Source organism: Balaenoptera acutorostrata, chromosome 11 (assembly GCF_949987535.1).
Source record: "Balaenoptera acutorostrata chromosome 11, mBalAcu1.1, whole genome shotgun sequence".
In the NCBI taxonomy this organism is placed as follows: Eukaryota; Metazoa; Chordata; class Mammalia; order Artiodactyla; family Balaenopteridae; genus Balaenoptera; species Balaenoptera acutorostrata.
In genome coordinates, this window is record NC_080074.1 from 11,265,196 (window position 1) to 11,282,893 (window position 17,698).

Genomic DNA, 17,698 nt, shown 5'->3' on the forward strand with positions numbered 1-17,698 from the left:
ACTGGCCAGTGGGTGTCAGTGCCAGGATTTGAACCTGAGGCTACTGGGCTGGTGCCCATGCCCCCTCTGTACCGCCTGCCTCAGTGACTCAGAACTAACGAGCTCTTCAGCGTAGGCTGGAGCCCCCGGCACGGGGATTCCAGCACTGCCTTCCCCTTCCTGAGCAACTTCTGGGGCTCCCTGCCCTTCCCCGTTCCCAGCCTCGATTTCCCATCAGGGGCCTCAGACCCCTTCCTGCTGGAACTTTATGGCATCTCTGAATTAAACAAGACCCTCTAGGACCACCAAAGAGTTAAGCCAAGGAAATCCTCAGCTCCCTGTATCTCCAAAGAACCCAGAGGCTGGAGGGGAGGGAGCAGGGAGGAGGGGAAGTGGGAAGCCAGCTCAGCCCGCTCCCTCCGCCCTCCCTCCCTCCCTCTGCTCTGCCTCCATCCCTTTCTCCCTCCCTCCTTGGCCAGCCCTCCGGGCCTGGGATTCTGGGCCAGCAACAAGTTATAATTGCAAACATGGACCAAGGAACCAGAGGCGGCCCAGAGGCCCGGGGTCCGTGAGCTGCTGTTTGAGGCTGCAGGACACTGGGTGAGTGATGGGAGGTCCTGCAACTTCCTCCAGCAGGGCAGAGGGGGTTGGGGTCAGAGCCTGGTATTCCTCTCCTTTCTCCTCTCTTCCTGGACACATCTCACATCTCGGGGCCCTGCTCTCTCCTTCTGACCCCGGCCAGCCCCTCTAGGGTCTGCCTTCCCCATTCCCTCCTTTGACTGAGACTTTAGCCCTGGTGAAGGGCTGCCCTCCGATGCTCCTGTCTTGTGCCCACCCCTGTCTGGACAGGCGCCAACTCAGCTCAGCAGGGCCTGGCCCTCCCCCCATCCCAAAGAGGCCCCAGCTCCCTCATGGAGGCGGCAGGGACCCCCAAATCACCCCCAATGGCGTGGTCCCTCACATTTGATCCCTGTGTGACACCTTCCTCCAGGGACAGTCAGTGACCATGGCTGTGGTTATTATTACTTTTGTTAAAGGCTGCTTTGCTTCCTGCTTCCTGCATCCCCCCTCCCCACCCCCCCACCAGGTCACAGTTCTGTGTCACAGATTTTTTGACTCTCAGCTGGCTAGGCCAACAGAAATGTCCCCAGACAGTTTTAATCCTCTGGGAACAGTTCTGCTCTTCCTATCCCATGCAGGCCCTGGGGAGAGGTTGTGTTGGCCAGCAGAGAAAGGAACAAACGTTTAATTACGAGTCTTTTACAAGTCAGGCAATTTCCCTACATTTAAATCCTCCCAAATAACCTGGGGAGGAAGGTGGTGTTGTCTCCTCCTTGTAAATGTCAAGGAGCAAGAAGCCCAGAGACGTTAAGCCACTAGCCCTAGGTCACACAGCTTGTAAACTATTCTGGGATCTCAAGTCTGACTCCAAAGCCTCATCTTTTCCCATGAGGTCACATCTATGGGAAGAAAAAGAGGGGATTTTGCTCTTCTCAAAACCACTGGGATGTGTAATTTACAAATAAAAGCTAAGGGTCATAATCTCGGACAGAAGGGATGTTGATCTCTGAAGATTTGACATGCCTTATTGAGCAGAACCAGGAAAGCAGAATGGGGGCCTGGGAGGCAGGGGAGACTTGGGAATTATCATCTTCAGGAGAGGGGTGATGGCTCTGGAGACTGCCTGCCCACCCCTCTCTTCTCCTGCTACTACCCAGCCCGCGGGGAGCAGGGAGGGGGTTGTTGGGGGGAGGGCTCCTGCCCCTTTAAAACCCAACTCCTACCTCGGTGTTCCGGTTAGGTTAGAATGGCATTTAAAAAAAATAATAATTTTATCTTCTCTACACATATTAACCACAGAAAAATATTTTTGAATTGTACTAAATGTTAAAGGAGAACAAAAGGAAATAAACAAAGAACACCAGAAGTGTAAAAACCAGTCTGGTTTCAAAAGTGTTTCTGATCCTGTGATAACTCAGTGCCAGCCCCCAAAGACTGCCACCACCTCAAAGGCTCTTTGCCTGGCTTCCTGCCCACCCAGCCCCGGCTTGTCTCCAGTCACTGCTGTCCAGGCTGCTTTCTGCCCCTCTCCGTGAACTCTGGATCCCTTCTTGGCCAAGGCCAAAGACAGATCCTCACAAACCCTTGGACTTCCCTGTTCCTTTTGAATTTTCCAGACCTCCTGGTTCCTGCCCCTTAGTTCCAACTTACCACCTTGGCAGCTGATTGGCAGGTCTATGATGATTGACACGACCATCTTCCAATGAATTTACTCTCTCCTGCTCCTTTCCCTGCAGGGCTTCTTGTGTGAGGTTGAGTTGGTAGGTTGTTGACTGTACAAACATGCTGAGCAAGGAGGTGGGCTGACACCAGCTACACATCTTCAGTGTGCATTTCTGCAGGGACTTCTTTTGTTTGTTTGTTTCTAATTTGTCTGTCCCGAGGGGCACCTTCTTCTACCTCGCCCTCCAGTGACGGTGGAGTCTGGGGCAAGAAGACAAGCCAGAGGGAGGTTGGGAGGGTGGGAAAAGCATTTTACAGTTTCATTGGCTATGACACATAGGCAGTAGGGCAACTTCCTCACCCACCCCAGCACACGCCCCCCAGGACCCTCGTCTTCAGAGGGGGTCCTCCTTCGTGGGCCCGTGTGTGCCAGAGATGCCTAGGGACTGGGTTCCAGGAGACTCAGCCTCCAGGCCCTGCACTACCACAAGTCTCTTTGTGACCTTGGAGAACTTGCTTCCCTGTGTAGGCCTCTGTCTTCTCATCTGTTAAATGGGGGCACTAATGCCCCCTCCCCGAGTTATGTCAGGAACGCACATGCTGTGGGTGGTGGCATCCGCGCTGGGCATCAGCAGAGTGTAGATGTCAAGGTAATGTATTTCTGTCCCTCCTTTCCTGCTCCAGGTCGCCATGGGGATAGCTGCCCTGGGCCTCCTCTGGGCAGTGCTCCTGCACCCTCTCTCTGTGTTTGGAATCCCCACCGAGGAGCCCACCTCTGGGGAAGCCGTGGCCTCTAGTTCCCCTGGGCTCTGTCGACGGTGCTGTGACTCTGAGGACCCCCTGGTCCTTGCTGATGCTGCACATGAGTCCTTGGCCTCTCCGTCCGCCCTCCCGTACATGCTGCCTGAGGTCAGGCCCTACATTAACATCACCATCCTGAAGGGTGAGGACCCACATGTGGCTTGGGCTGGACTGGCCTGGTCGGGGACAGGGAGGGCGTGGGGATCTCTTCCTGGGCTCAGGGAGGTGAGGTGGAAGGAGCAGAAGAAACCTGGACAGAAAACTGTCCCAGACCTTTTCTTTCATTCGTACATTTATTAAGTACCTACTGCATACCAGGACCATTCTGAATTCTGGGATGGACCGTGTACACATCAGACGGAGATGCCACCGCTGTGGAGCTTCTGTTCTAGTGGGGGAGGCAGACAGTGAGCAATAAACGTATCACCCAAGTTAATGAGATGGATGGTGATAAATGCTATGGAAGTGATGAGGTGGAGCAGGGTAAGGGGTGTCTGGAGTGCAGCTGTGGGGGGCAGGTTGCATATTAAATGGGGGTGGTCAGTGTAGGTCTCACTGAGAAGGTGGGGAGAAGCCACGTGGATCTCTGGGGAAGAGCATTCCAGGCAGAGTGCATAGCAGGTGCAAAGGCCCTGGGGCCAGAGCGGACCTCATGTGTTTAAGGAACAGGGGGCAAGGGGAGGAGCAAGGTTGGAGACAAAACAGATCAGACGTGGGCTCCTCCTCTGAGTGAGATGGGGAGTGGGGGAGGGTTTGAGCAGAGGAGGGACCTGGCCCAGCTTAGGTTTCAAATGGATCACTCTAACTTCTGTGGAGAATAGACAAGGGTAGAATCAGGGAGAGCCGTGGGGGCCACTAGGGCCGCCCAGGTGAGAGCTGGCTGCCTGTCCTCTAAAACCAAATCTCAAGGAAGCTACTTCTGCTGTTGGGGGCTGTGAATGGCTAGTCCTGGGGCCAGCCCTTGACATCCTTAACCTCTGTCTTTGCTCACGACAACCCCGCAAGTTCAGTATGTTGTCATTCCTCCCACCTTGCAGATGGGGAAACTGAGCCTCTGAGAGGGGAGGAGCTCTCCTGGGGTCTCACAGCTGTTAGGGGCAGAGCTAGGATTTGTCGCCGAGGACTCCAGAGGGTCAGCTGGCACCTGAGACCCTTGGACCTTCAGATTTTGTAGTTGAGGACCCCTCTTGTCCTCTCCCTACTTTGCCCACCACCTCACACATCACTGCTTCCCCAAGGCCAACAGAGCCCTCTGTGTGAGGTTGACGAGGTGCTTGGGTGCTGACTGCACTCCCCCCCTCACTATCCTCCTTAAGACCCCATGTCACCTCTCCTGGGCCAGGCTAGCTGCCTGCTGGGCAGAAGGCGCCTGGCTGGTGTCAGCAGTCCTGGGTCCCAGCCCTAGCTCTTCAGCTCCCTTGCTGCGTGGGGCAGGCTTGTCTCTCCCTCCCTGGGCTTGCTGCCTCATTTGTAAAAAGGAGAAGGTAACCCCCTCTTATAACTACCCTTCACGCCCTCCCTTGGGGCTGGGGCGAAACAAGTGCTCTGCAAGCTGTAAAGTGCAGGGCACATGATGAGGTAGGTAGTTCACCAACGAGGCCAGTGAGGAAGACCTCCACAGAGCCATGGACCCCCTCCTGCCTGCTTCTCTCCAGGCTCCTCCTCCGAGGGCCTGTGCCCTCTTTTCTGCCCCTTCTTCCCCTCTTCCCAGCAGCATTGCTGTGGTCACAGGGGACCCCGGGACAACACAGGGCTGTCTAGTTCATTCAGAGGGATGAGGCTAAGGGTGTGATTGCAGGCTCTGTGACAGGCAGCAGGGAAATATTTGGGATCTGGTCCCTCAAGAAGTAGGTGGTAAAAAAATAAAAAGTAGGTGGTCACCTGCTTTTCTTGCATTCAAGATCAGCCTGGAACAAGGGCTGGCCAGAGGCGTGCCTGCCTGGGAAGCAGGGCAGATGCTGCCAGAGCCCAGGGCAGGGGGAGGTGGGCTGGGTAGTGCTGGGTGAATCGTCCTGCCTCATATCTGCAGAGTTCACCCGGTGCTTTCCCAGAGGGCTCAGGAACATCCCTGTGAGGTGCGCGTGATCCTCTTCAAGATACAGACAAAAAAATCCCAAGACACCAACATGAAGGCCCCAGGTCGTGCAGAGGGGCGGTAACGCCCACCAAGGGCTGCCTGGCTCCGACTCTGGACACTTCCGTCCGGGTGATCCCTTCTCTGGGGCAGAAATGCCACGCCCACATCCCCCTGGAGTCCCGCTGGGTGCAGTGACAGCTGGGGTCCAGGCCTGGTCTGGCAGAGACCACAGTGAGAGCCTCGCTGCTGAGGAGGGAGCAGGCTGGCGGGGAGACAGACCACAGCTGGAGTCCTGCTTCTCTGCTCCTAAGCCGTGCCACCCGGGCGAGTCCCTTCACCTCTCTGTGAGTGGAAGTGGACATGGTGTCTCCTTTAGAGGGGCGCTCGGGGTGGCGACGCCTGGCATGCAGTAGGTGCTGGCTCTTCTCTGGCCTGCCGTCTCTGGGCAGGGGCGAGCCTTCTGCAAACGCTTAGGAGCCCCCTGGGTGCAGGCGTGGGTGCCTGCCCTGACTTTTCTCCTTTTGGTCTCCGCAGGTGACAAAGGGGACCGAGGCCTGCTGGGCTCGCCCGGGAAGCTGGGCAGGGAGGGCCCCCGGGGGGAGCGCGGCCCCCAGGGCACCAAGGGTGCCAAGGGGCAAGCAGGCAGCCCCGGCAGCCCGTGCCAGATGCGCTTCTCAGCCTTCTCGGTGGGCCGCAAGACGGCCCTGCACAGCAGCGAGGGTTTCCAGCCGCTGCTGTTCGACACAGTCTTCGTGAACCCGGACGGGCACTTCAACCTGGCTGCCGGCCACTTCGTCGCCCCCCTGCGCGGTCTCTACTTCTTCAGCCTCAACGTGCACAGCTGGAACTTCAAGGAGACCTACGTGCACGTCGTGCACAACGACGAGGCAGCCGTCATCCTGTACGCGCAGCCCAGCGACCGCAGCATCATGCAGAGCCAGAGTGTGATGCTGGCCTTGGCACCCGGCGACCGTGTTTGGGCGCGGCTCTTCAAGCGTGAGCGTGAGAACGCCGTCTACAGCGACGACATCGACACCTACATCACCTTCAGCGGCCACCTCATCAAGCCCGAGGACGATTAGTGCCTCCCATGGGGCAGCTCTGGCCTGGGGTGGCCACGGGCAGGTCTGTCCCCTGCGGGGCCTCAGTTTGCCTGTCTGTGAAGTTGGCCCTGGGACCTGGCATTCTGGGCAGGCTTCCTCCTCTTTCCTTCCCTCCATCACCCGTCCCAGTCTGTTCGGGCCTCTCTCCTCTCTTGGACATTTTCAGAAACCTCCTAACCTAAATCTTCTAGAGCTTTCCCAACCTTTTAGACCAGCACTTTTCAAACTTGAATGTGCATCCGTATCACCCAGGGATTATGCTAAAATGCTGGTTCTGATTCAGCAGGTGTGGCATGGGCCCAGGATTTTGCATTTCTAGGACGTTCCTGGGTGATGCTGGTGCTGCTGGTCTGTGGACCCAACTTGAGTAGCCAGGTCCTATAACTTTCACAACATTCTGGTACTCTCTGAACATTCTGGAATCTTCCAAACATTCTAGAATCTTCCCAACATCCTTAAAATCTCTCATCCTTCTAGGATACCCCCTCCTCTTGTCTCTTGCGCCTTCTCCCTTCTCTCTGAACTCCTGTCTGCGCCCCAACTTGTGCAGCCACAGTTCATTTATTCAGTCATCAAACACTCACTGAGCGCCCGCTCTGTGCCAGGCTCCGGGAAGGCTGAGGTGAACCAGACACAGGCCCTGCTCTCGATGAGCACCCAGTCCAGCCAGGGAGGAGAGGACACAGATTCTGAAACCAGACCCGGAGAAACACATGGGTCTCTGATCACACAAGTCTGTGTTCTGGGCATTCAGGCACTGTGGCCCACCCATTACCCACCACTCCCCAAGGCTGGCAGGATAGGGTACCCCAGGTGGGGGGTATCCTCTGCCTGGTCCTTTCTTTTTTGCCCAATGCCCATCATTAAAGCAAACCCAGGGGGGCCTTGGTCAGGGGAAAGGTGCTGTGAGGAGAGGACCCAGGGGTTAGGGGGCATTTTGGGGTAAGGGGGCCCAGACCCATAGCTCCCCACGCGGCTGGGATGGAAGCCTGTGAGAGCTCCTACCCTCCTCAGCACACGCCCTCCCTGCCCCGCTGCTGGGCGGCTGTCAGGGCCGTGCTCAGCCCGCTTTGCCAAAGGTGCCTGGGCCTCAGTTCTCCCAGGCTCCCAGCCACTGTCAGACACTGACGTCTGTCCCCAGGTGCTCTGACCTCCTTGGTGTCTCTCGCCAGCCCAGTGCCTCCGGCTCTCCAGGCTCTGTTAAGGTGCTGAGGCCCCGGGTGGGCAGCTCCTGCCCAGCAGAGCCGCCTCTGGCCTGCTGCTGCCTTTACAAATGCTGCCGGGCAATGAGCCAGGACAGAGGGCACCGGGCTTTGGACCCCTCAGCAGGTCTGGGGAACCAAAGCGAGCAACATTCCAGGTCAATTGGGGGGACCCTCCTCTGAGCCATGATGCCAAGGGAGGCGCTGGGCGAGGCTGAGGCCAAGTGAGGGACATCAGGACTTCTGTCCCTTCCCCCTCTCCCAGGGTGGGACAGCCTGGTGGCCCCCAGCCTTCCCCTCCCGCAACCCCAGGTGGCCTGAACCTCTCCCCAGAGGGAGACGGCCTCTGCCATTGGTGCTTATGCGGTCTCTGGGGCAGAGGGGCCCCCGGTGGTGGTCTCTGGTGCTTCCTCATAGCCAGGGGAGCCATGGTTGCATGGCTGGGGGCTGGCAGCAGGGCCTGACCCGGTGCCGTGAAGGCTGGTCCTGTACAACCACCCCCAGCCCGACTTCACCCCTGCCCTGCTTGTCCAGCATGATTAAAAGTTGTGAGTCTTCTTGGCAATTCAACCTGGTTCTTTCTGCTTGGTTTCCTTTGCCCACCTTGGGAGGGCAGCCCATCCTGTTCTGCTGGGCACAGGTTCAGGGCCCCAGAGGGACCAAGGCAGCCCAGGGCTCCATTCCACGTGCTTGCCACCCACAAAAGAACCAGCCCGCCTCGGTAACTCACTCAGCTGGTGTGCCTTGGAGGCAGTGGAACCAGCCCAGGGTCTGTTGTGCCGTGCCCTGGCTGTGGCCCCGGGAAAGTCTTCACATCTCGGAGCCTCAGTCTCCTTGTCTGTAAAATGGGAATGATGATCATCTATCTCATGGGGTGGCCATAAGGACTAGAAGAGAGGTTGCCCGGTGAGCACTGCATTCATTCTTTTTAAAAAAATTTTAAATTAATTAATTAATTAATTTTTGGCTGCATTGGGTCTTCGTTGCTGTGTGCAGACTTTCTCTAGTTGCGGTGAGCGGGGGCTACTCTTCGTTGTGGTGCACAAGCTTCTCGTTGCGGTGGCTTCTCGTTGCGGAGCACAGGCTCTAGGCGCGTGGGCTTCAGTATTTGTGACACGCGGGCTCAGTAGTTGTGGCTCGCGGGCTCTAGAGTGCAGGCTCAGTAGTTGTGGTGCACGGGCTTAGTTGCTCCGCGGCATGTGGGATCTTCCCGGATCAGGGCTCGAACCCGTGTCCCCTACATTGGCAGACGGATTCTTAACCATGGCGCCACTAGGGAAGTCCCTGCGTTCATCCTTTGAACCACAACTACTGAGCACCTACTGTGTGCTGGGTATGCCACTAGGCTTGGAGGCTGCAATTGGAGGCACCATCCATCACCTCCCCATGGAGAACACCCATGGAGTTTATGTTCTAGTGAGGCACTTGGACGTGCTGAACAAACCACAGATCCTCACTTGGGGCTCCTGTCTCATGTTTTGTGTGTAATATTTGCCAGAGAACAGCTAGATATTCTCTGTGGAAAGTGCTCCACGTCCTACAACGGGCAGTCTTGGTGGGTTCTGACTTCTAAGCTAGCATAGTAGCTACTCACATAAAAATACCTAATGTAATCAATGGCGACTCCCCTTATTGGCTTGATGGGGGGCATCTGCCCTGCCTGCGTGCCTGTGTTTGATGGCTCTCTGGGTACCACGTGGAAGAGGATGCTATAAAGACAAATCCACCATAACTGCCCCAGGATTCACCTGAGCCTGCAGCCACCCAGGCAGGGGGAGACATAAGTCTTAGTTTCCTTGGAGCCCATTTGGCCCCGGAAGGAGGTTTCCCACCACACCTGAAGGCCTCGCAGCTCTCACCCAAGAGGCCCTAACAGGTCAGAGGCTACTCAGGGGAGCCGTCCCACTGCCCACTTTTGGCCCAGGATCTGCTGAAGTATCATCGGCCTCACCAGCACCCCTGCTCTGACACTGGTGGTAAAGGTCACCTCCAGTGCCAGGCAGGAGCCTTTGGTCATGGACATCATGAGGACTTGATTTCCTGATTACTGAGGCAGAAAAGCTTTTGACACTACTTGCCAAGGACCTGCAGGAGGACTGAAGCTTGCCCTTTGCAAGCTGAGGCCAATGGCCCCAGACATTTCCAGGCCACATTAGTTCAGGGCTCCAAGACCGGTAGCCCTCTGTTGTCTAATTGGACCTGCTACAAACACTTCTCCATCCCTGCTTCAGAGGCGGCCTCTGGTCTGTCTGGGCCAGTTGTTCCCATGGCATCCCAGTTCCTGACTTGGAGGCATATCGTCAATGGGGGGGTAAGAGCCACTAGATCTTTGTTATGGAGACTCTCCCAACAGGTAAGTTCTTGGTGGAGCTCCTTTGTCAAGGGCCCTGGGAAACCGGAGGCCCCCCTCAGCCCGCTGCCAGGTCTGTGGGGACAACATCCCTCTGGGGATCTGCAGTGTGTAGTCCTGGTGACCCCAGCGAGCTAGCGAAATGCCCCTGTAGCCACCTCCCCACCCCGGGGACCATCCCTTTCTTGTCCTGAGTGAGGACCGACTGTAATGGTGTTTGTGCATTAGCAGCAGCTGGCACGTGGGTCCTTGAAGAGTGGAGAGCGTTTGTTGGATGAATGACTTTTACTGAGCATAGGGGAAGAGGAACAGCGGGAAGCAAGAACCAGGAATCCTGGGCCAGGGGATAAGATCCTGCGACTCTCCTGCTCCCTCCCCTCCTGCCAGCTCCGCAGGCCTGTCCCAGTAGCCACATGCTGCCACGTGTACATCTGGAGGAAGGGGAAAATCATGGGCAGAAACTCAACAAGATCAGAAACAGATGTCAAGAACATCATGGGTGGGGCTGAGCTGGGGAGAGCTGGGGCCAGTGGGTGGCTGCAGGAGCCAGAAAGGAAGGAGGGATTTCCATGACATGAGTCAAGAGGGCACGGAGCTAAGCCAGCGTGGCTGGGAGCAGCTGGTCTGCAAACCCAGGAAGACGGGAGGCTGGGTGGCCAGCAACAACGCTTGGGGTTGCAGCTCAGGGTCCGGATGAGGTGTGAGGTCGCCTGCAGGTGGTGGCGTGGACAGGAGGAAGTAGTAATTGGGGTGCGGGCACATGGAGGAAACAGGGGACCCTCTGCAGGGAAGCAGCAGTGTTGGTGGTGGTGATGGGGTCGCCGGTGGCTGATTGCTCTTCACCACTGCTCGGAATGAGTTGATGCCGCAAACTCAGATGTACACAGAATAGAACTTGCTTTATTTCTCCATGACTAAGCTTAATTTCCATTCGGCTGAAGTTGAAGAAATGCGATTTTGGCCAGCTGGGGTTCTTCTCTTACCACATTTCCTGGGGGGCTGCATCTGAGCGCCACATCCCGGCAAAGGAAGGGTCACCTGGCAGTGCATGTCCAAAGGGCATCTGCTGAGTGGGTCAATATCCCCTCTGCTCCTGGCTCCCGGTTCCGCCTACATACCTGCTGAACTACGCCCATTCCTGCAGAGCCTCCTGGGTCCTCATTCCTCTTGGCACATCCGGGTCCTCTCTGCACCCGTGCTTATCTCACAAATTCTGTATCCCTCAGAGGGCCGTCTGAGCCCAGCCCTAGCTGCCTGGATGCACTATCTGGCCATTTCTTCCCTGGGATCTCAACCACCTCCCCGGGGTTCTGCCTGGGAAGAGAGGAAGGGCCCCTCTGAGTCTCAGATGCCCCAGACCTGCTGGGGGTCTTCCCTGGAGCCCTTCCCAGGCTCAGCTGGGAAGGAGGGGCCGGGATCCACATTCACCAGGGACCCCAGCACTGACACTCCTTTCCTCCCCTCTGCCTGCCTCCCCCCGGGGCATCTTGGGTGTTTGGGTAGAGGGGACCATGTGTCTACTCAGAGCATCCTCTCCCAAAGCTCTTGGCTGGGAATACAGCTCTTTCCTTCTTATTTTGAAACGCAAGTACCTGGACAAGACTCCTTTCCTCTCTCTGCTTTTAGTTACATATCCTTGCTGTGTTTGTTGGGTTGATCTTGCAAGGAACACATATTGAACACACAGCTTCAAAAAAGGAAAAATAACCCTAAATCCCAGGGTGGGGCAGCTCTGGGGCTGGTTAATTCAGCAGCTCAGCAAAATCACTAAGGACCCTGATCTGTCCCGTATTTCCACTCGGCCCACTTAGTGCAACAGCTTTGTTCTCAAGCCACCTTCCCTCAGGGCCACAGGATGGCAGCCACAAGGTGGTGGCCACAAGATGGCTGTCCAGGTGTCACATCAGGCATCATGAGGGGGAGTGAAAGAAGAGCTAGAGATTCTTTCACCCAGCAGCCCCTGCTCGCTTTTCATTGGCCAGAACTGATCATGTGACCACAACTAACCCAACCCCTGGGAAGGAGAACGGGACGATGGGAAGCAAGATTTGCCTGTGAGCCCCAAGGGTCTAGGCTGAACTCCCCAGTGAGATCAGAAGTGTTGTGGCCGGGGAGAAGTGGTCAAGAGCACTGCTGGATCATTTCTCATCAAAGCTCTCCAGACACATCATCAGATGCGGCTATCTTCCTCGGCCAGAGTATCTTGGTTCTAGGAAGACTTCTCAGACTTGGGGGACAGCCTTGACCTTGAGTGATCCCTGATCACAGTGCTTATCCATTATTAGCCTTGCCCACTGGGCTTCGAGGTCTCGGGGCACAGGGGCTATAGCAGCACCAAATGTCATCACCTCTGCGAGCCCTCCCCAACCCTCCCCCAGAAGAGTTGAGCTTCCCTGAGTTTAACTGAGGCTGCTGGAGACAAATGCTGCCTGGGTTCAGATCTAACCGGATAAAGGAGAGCAGGTCACCTCCTGACCTCTCTGTGCCTCAGTTTCCTCACCTAGAAAATGGGGATAATAATAACAGCATCTACCCCAGAGAGCTGTCGTGAGGATTAAAGGAGTAAGTCTATGAAAATCCTGGCACAGAGTAGGCTCTTTATAGGTTTAAATACTATCTGAAGGTAGACATTTTATTATACTCATTTTTCAGAAGAAGAACCTGTATTTGGATAATTTCCTTCCTGTGTCATATGTTCATTCATTCAACAGTTTGGGGTTCACTACCCATGATGGGCCCTGCTCTGTGCTGGGCAGAGGGGGCAAAGCAGTGAACAAAAGCCCACACGGTCCCTGCCCTCGTGGGGCTTACTGTCTAGTAGGGGAGATGAACGTTATACAGATCGTCACACTAGGACCTCACATTAGGGTAAGTGCTCTCAAGGTAATAATGGAAGAAGCTAATTTGGAAGGTTGGGGGGTTGGTCAGAGACGGCCTCTCTGAGGAAGAGGTGGTGCAGCTGAGCCCCGGAGGGTGAGAGGGGGAGACAGAACCGCAGGTGGAGGGACCCACGTGGGCAAAGGCCTGGAGATAGGAAACTGCTCAGCACTTCCCAGGAACTGAAAGAAAGGCCAGGAGGCAGGAAGGAGCAGGTGTGCAGGACCTGGGATTTTGGATCTATCTGGTGGGCGGCATCTGAAGGAGGTTAAGGTCATTGGGTCAGAGGTGGACGCCGGATTCAAACCCACATCCTGAGCTATTATTTCTCAGAGGCTGCAACACCTCCCCAAGCTCTTTGGTCAGTCTCATGCTAGGGCAGGACTCCCTTACAGGGGTCTGTGAGGAGCTCGTGCCCTTGCACCTCGATACCCACAGCCAATGGTGTGCCGGAGCCAGATTGCACATCACAGTGTTAGCTTGAGATCGGCCGTGGTGGCAGTACCTACACCATAGAAATTGGCAAATGTCACAATTTTAATTTTTTCAAAAGAAGGCCTTCTTTAAAAATGCAGCCCCCGGTGGTTTGCCAGGCATGTACCTCCATTGCACTGACCATTCAAACTGGGCTGGAGTCCCTGGGCCTCTCACACAAGGTGAAGGGGAGGCCAGGCTTGGGTGGGGCAGGGCCCTGTGAGGGAGGTACTTTGGGTGTGGTCCCCACGCTCAATTTCCTCTTTCCCTGGGACCCCTCACCACCACTTTACCCTACCCAGGGCCGTTCTCTCTACTTTGCCCTGCCCCCTGGTGGCCAGGGTACTTGATAGCTGTAAGGGAGTCCCCAGCCCCAGCAGAGCCACTGCTGGAGCTGATCACGGAGCCTGGGGCTGCCCTAATCTTTCCCTTCCCGAGATTTGGTTGGGGCTCAAGCTCCTTGCCTTCATTTCCAGTGTCACCTTTTTTCAATGTTAACTAACAGGGGTTGAATTCTAAAAGGACCTCAACTAATGTACCCCAGGTCTGCAGAAATGCAAACCACTTACCTGAGAGGGAGCACTGAAGGACAATAGGTCATTTCAAGTCTGTCACACTAATCAAACGCCTCCAGGAGGCTCTAGGAGTCTAAAAACACCTGGGACAAGTCAGATCCTCTCGAGGGCTCCTAGTTCATGGGAAAGCCTAGACCTGTGGGCAAACTAGGGAAGTACAGTACACTGGTGACTATAAAAGAAGCTTGTATATGGTGCAAAGTTTGTATAAAGGTGGGTAGCTCAGAAGAGAGAGCAACCAATTCTGCCCATATATATTTGGGTCTTGAAGGATGAGTAGGAGTTTGCTAGGAGGAAGGTGAAGAAGAAGGTTGCAGGTAGCGTTCCATTTTGTTCAATCCAATCCACAAATCCCGCAAATACTTTTTGAGAACAAGTCCACCTCATCCCATGTGGAACTCCTAGGCTGGCACGGGCAAAGCTGTGGACTGGGGATGTTGGGGCACATTTCAGGGAGCTATCAGTTGCTGTGCAAACTTAGGAGACACTCTATATTTTTTTATCCCTTCTCCAGTGCTGCCTGGCTCCGCCCTTCTCTCAGATTTTCACATCACCTGCTCGTGAGGTCTCCTCTAGCCGCCTCATTTAAATCTGTGCTCCCGATCCCATGTATCCTGCTCTTTCCTTTCCCCGGCGCTTGTCTTCTCCGAACTCCCTACGGAAGTGGCTTGGCTGTTGCGTTTATGGTCCCTGGCCGCCCACGGCCACTGCCTCCCCACCTCCCCACCCCCACCAGACTGTAAGCTCTACACTGTTATAATCCATGAGCCTCGAAGAGAGCTTGCCACATAGTAGGTACTCAATAAAAATTCGTTGACTGGATAAATATAAGTCCTAGAATTTGGGGAGGTTAAGGGTGTATGCGGGGAGGTCTTCCCTGCTTGCCCCAGTCAAGCAAGGATCTGTTTTATTTTTCCCTGGCATGTGTTTTATTTAAACTAGGCCTACTCTATGTCTTTTTATACTCATTATGACCACATTTTCTAAAGACAAAATTGCCTATATAGTCTTAAAAACGATTTCTCCTGCCTTGTTACTTTACTTAGATAAAACCTTGAAAGGTTTAGAATCAAATCACATGAACTTACTCTTATCATTTGACACTAGGACTGTCCTGAAAATTCAACCTGACAGTCATTGTACTGACATGCTCCCTTAGTTATAATTATGTGCATATTTGTCCTACTCCCTTACTAAGAGACACTTCCTTGAGTTAGACAGACTTCAGGTCCCACACGTCCTGTGACTCCCCCAGTGCCCAGCACGGTGCTGCCAGTAGGTACTCAGTAAATCCCTGTTAGGTTAATGAAGGGATGAATAGACACCTTCTCAACCCAATGCCAAGACCTTCCTTCTTCCATCCTTCCAACCTTGCCTCTATTCATTCCTCCATCCCTCCCTCTATCCATCCATCCCTTCATCTGTCCTTCCATTCCTCCCTCCATCCATCCATCCCTCCCTCCACCCATCTATCCCTCCATCCATCCCTCCATCCACCCATTCTTTCAACAAATACAATTTGAGCACCTACCCTGAGCCACATATGGCTTTAGGTGCCAGAGAAGCCATGGGTCTCCATGGACTTGACCTGTGACCTTGAGGAGTCATAATCCAGCCAGGAGGACAGACCCCAAACAAATCCTTGACCAATGCCCAACCAATTATAAATGACAGCAAATGCCTGGGGGAGAAGGGCAGGTGCTGGGACTGAACAGGCCCGTGTCTGCTTTAGGCGGGGTGGGGCTGGCCCGGGAAGGCTGCAGCGGGAGCTCAGTGGGAGTGTGGGTGAGGGTCAAGGCAGGGAAGAGCTCTGAGCCCTCCAGGAGTTGACAGGCAGCCAGGGGCAGGGGCAGCGCGGCTGGGTCTTTCAGGGCAAGGAGGTGAGGTTGCGTCACAAGTGCAGTGGGAAGCCTTTGGGGGCTTTTAAGCAGGGACAGGACATTATCTGATTTTCATTCTAAGAGGACAGCAGCTGAGGCCAAAAGCATGGCAGTGGTACGTGGGAGGCAGAGGGATGGCCGGATGAGCAGGACAAAGGAGATGGAGGGCCAAGAACGTGGATGGGGCCCGGAAGTGCAGGACTGTGTGTCCTCGGCACTCGGGTAGTTAGGGTTGGAGGTGGAGGTGTTCGTCTTCCCCAGGGCTGAGGGAAGCAGATGCAGGAGGAGCAGAGGGCCGGGGCCTGGGGCTGTCTCAGGAACCCATTTCTGGTCTGTACTGACTAGAGGAAGGTGAGGAACCACCTGGGTTAAGTTCCCTGCTCTGAATCTGAGGGTTAAGTGGGATGAAGGAATCTGGGAGGCTGGAGGCCAGGGTTTAAACCTCTGCTGTGCTGTGTGACCTATGGCTGATAGCTGTCTCTCTCTGGGCTCAGACTCATCATCTCTACAGGGAGAGGATAGACCTGAGAATCTCCAAGATCCCTTGCAGGTCACTGCTCTTGGCTTTCCTTGGGCTTCCCTCATGCTGCCTTCCTGGAATCGAGGGGCCCTGCTTTCTTCCCCTTCTTGTCCTGTGGGCACCTGGAGCCCCCAGGGAGGAAGCAGCCACTGTCTACTTTGGGCCATTCTCCTTGCCTTCACCCCACCTCCCTCCTGCAGAACAAGCCTGGTGTGGAGGCTGGGGAGAGGCACGCATCGCCCTCTGGTGGCAACTTCTGGGCCCACATGTCACCGTGCCCTGCAGTGTTTTAACTCAAGCGTTTTTTTGTTTTTGTTTTTGTGAAAATATTTATTTATTTATTTATTTGATTGCATCCGGTCTTTGTTGTGGCAGTCCGGCTCCTTAGTTGTGGCTTTCCGGCTCCTTAGTTGCGGCACGTGGGCTCCTTAGTTGCGGCATGTGAACCCTTAGTTGCGGTATGCATGTGGGATCTAGTTCCCTGACTGGGGATGGAACCTTGGCCCCCTGCATTGGGAGCACGGAGTCTTAACCACTGCGCCACCAGGGAAGTCCCAACTCAAGTGTTCTTAAGGCATTTATTGAGCGCCTTTTGTGTGCAGAGTACTGAGGCAGGCGTGGAGGAGGTGGGCAGTGAGGGGGAGGGGTAAGGAATCCTGCGTGGGTGCTCAAGAGCTCAACTCTAGAGTCGCCGACCTGTGCTCAGATCCTGATTACTAGGAAGTCCTGCGTGTCCTCATCTCTACGTGGGAGCCATGGTAGAGGGGGCTCCTGTGGTTGCAGTGGGCATTAAATGGCATTGTGCATGGAGCGTGTATCAGCCTCACTCCTGGCCCAGGACACTCAGGCTGTGTTTATTACACACGCATGCTCAGGGCCTTCAAGAGAGACTGCCGTCAAGAGGGGTGCACTGCTGTGTGCGTGGACACGCTGGCCTCGGGGTTCCTCCAGGCAGGGTGGAGCTCAGCTGCTGAGGAGCCCCTTTCCAGTGCCGGCTAGTGCTCTGGTGGAGGGTCCCCCAGGCAGCTGCTGTGGGAACGGATCCCCCAGCTGTGCAGGTCCCCTGCAGATACACTCCTGATTAATGGCGGCATCTCCAAGGAGCCAGGACTTCAAGGGCCTAAAGGTGCGGGGACCCGTCTGGTACAGCTGATGCCTTGGGCGTATGAGGCATCTCTCACTGCCCAGGTTGCGGCAGGGCCTGCTGGATCTGCATGGCTCAGGTGTGCTTCAAGGAGACCCACCTGTACACAGGTGTACTGGATTGAATAAATATATCTGTGTGCACACCAGAGATGGCCTGGCTTTTCCCCTATGGGAAGGAACGATCTCCTCAACACAGGGGGAATTCAGGGGAGTTTGGGCACTCTGGGTGAGATGCAGGGAGGGGAGCTTGGCATCAGATGAGGGTTGGACTGGGGGATGCTTAAAGCTCCAGGCAGGGAATTCCTTGGCGGTCCAGTGGTTAGGACTCCAAGCTTCCACTCCATGGGGTGCAGGTTCGATCCCTAGTTGCGGAACTAAGATCCCACATGCTGTGCGGTGCGGCCTAAACAAACAAACAAACAAAAACAAAAACAAAAAAAAGAAATATTTATTAAAAAAAAAAAAGCTCCAGGCATCTGCTTCAGCCACAA

General features: G+C 55.2%; 1 protein-coding gene across 1 annotated transcript; it reads left to right on the plus strand.

Moving 5' to 3' along the window:
• Nucleotides 1–442: 442 nt before the first annotated feature.
• Nucleotides 443–8,105, plus strand: C1QTNF6 (C1q and TNF related 6). The gene is made up of 3 exons (XM_007165658.3): nt 443–579; nt 2,887–3,145; nt 5,615–8,105. The coding sequence occupies exons 2-3, from the start codon at nt 2,893–2,895 to the stop codon at nt 6,160–6,162; spliced, it is 801 nt and encodes a 266-aa protein (XP_007165720.1). The 5' UTR covers nt 443–579; nt 2,887–2,892; the 3' UTR covers nt 6,163–8,105.
• The last annotated feature ends 9,593 nt before the right edge of the window (nt 8,106–17,698 follow it).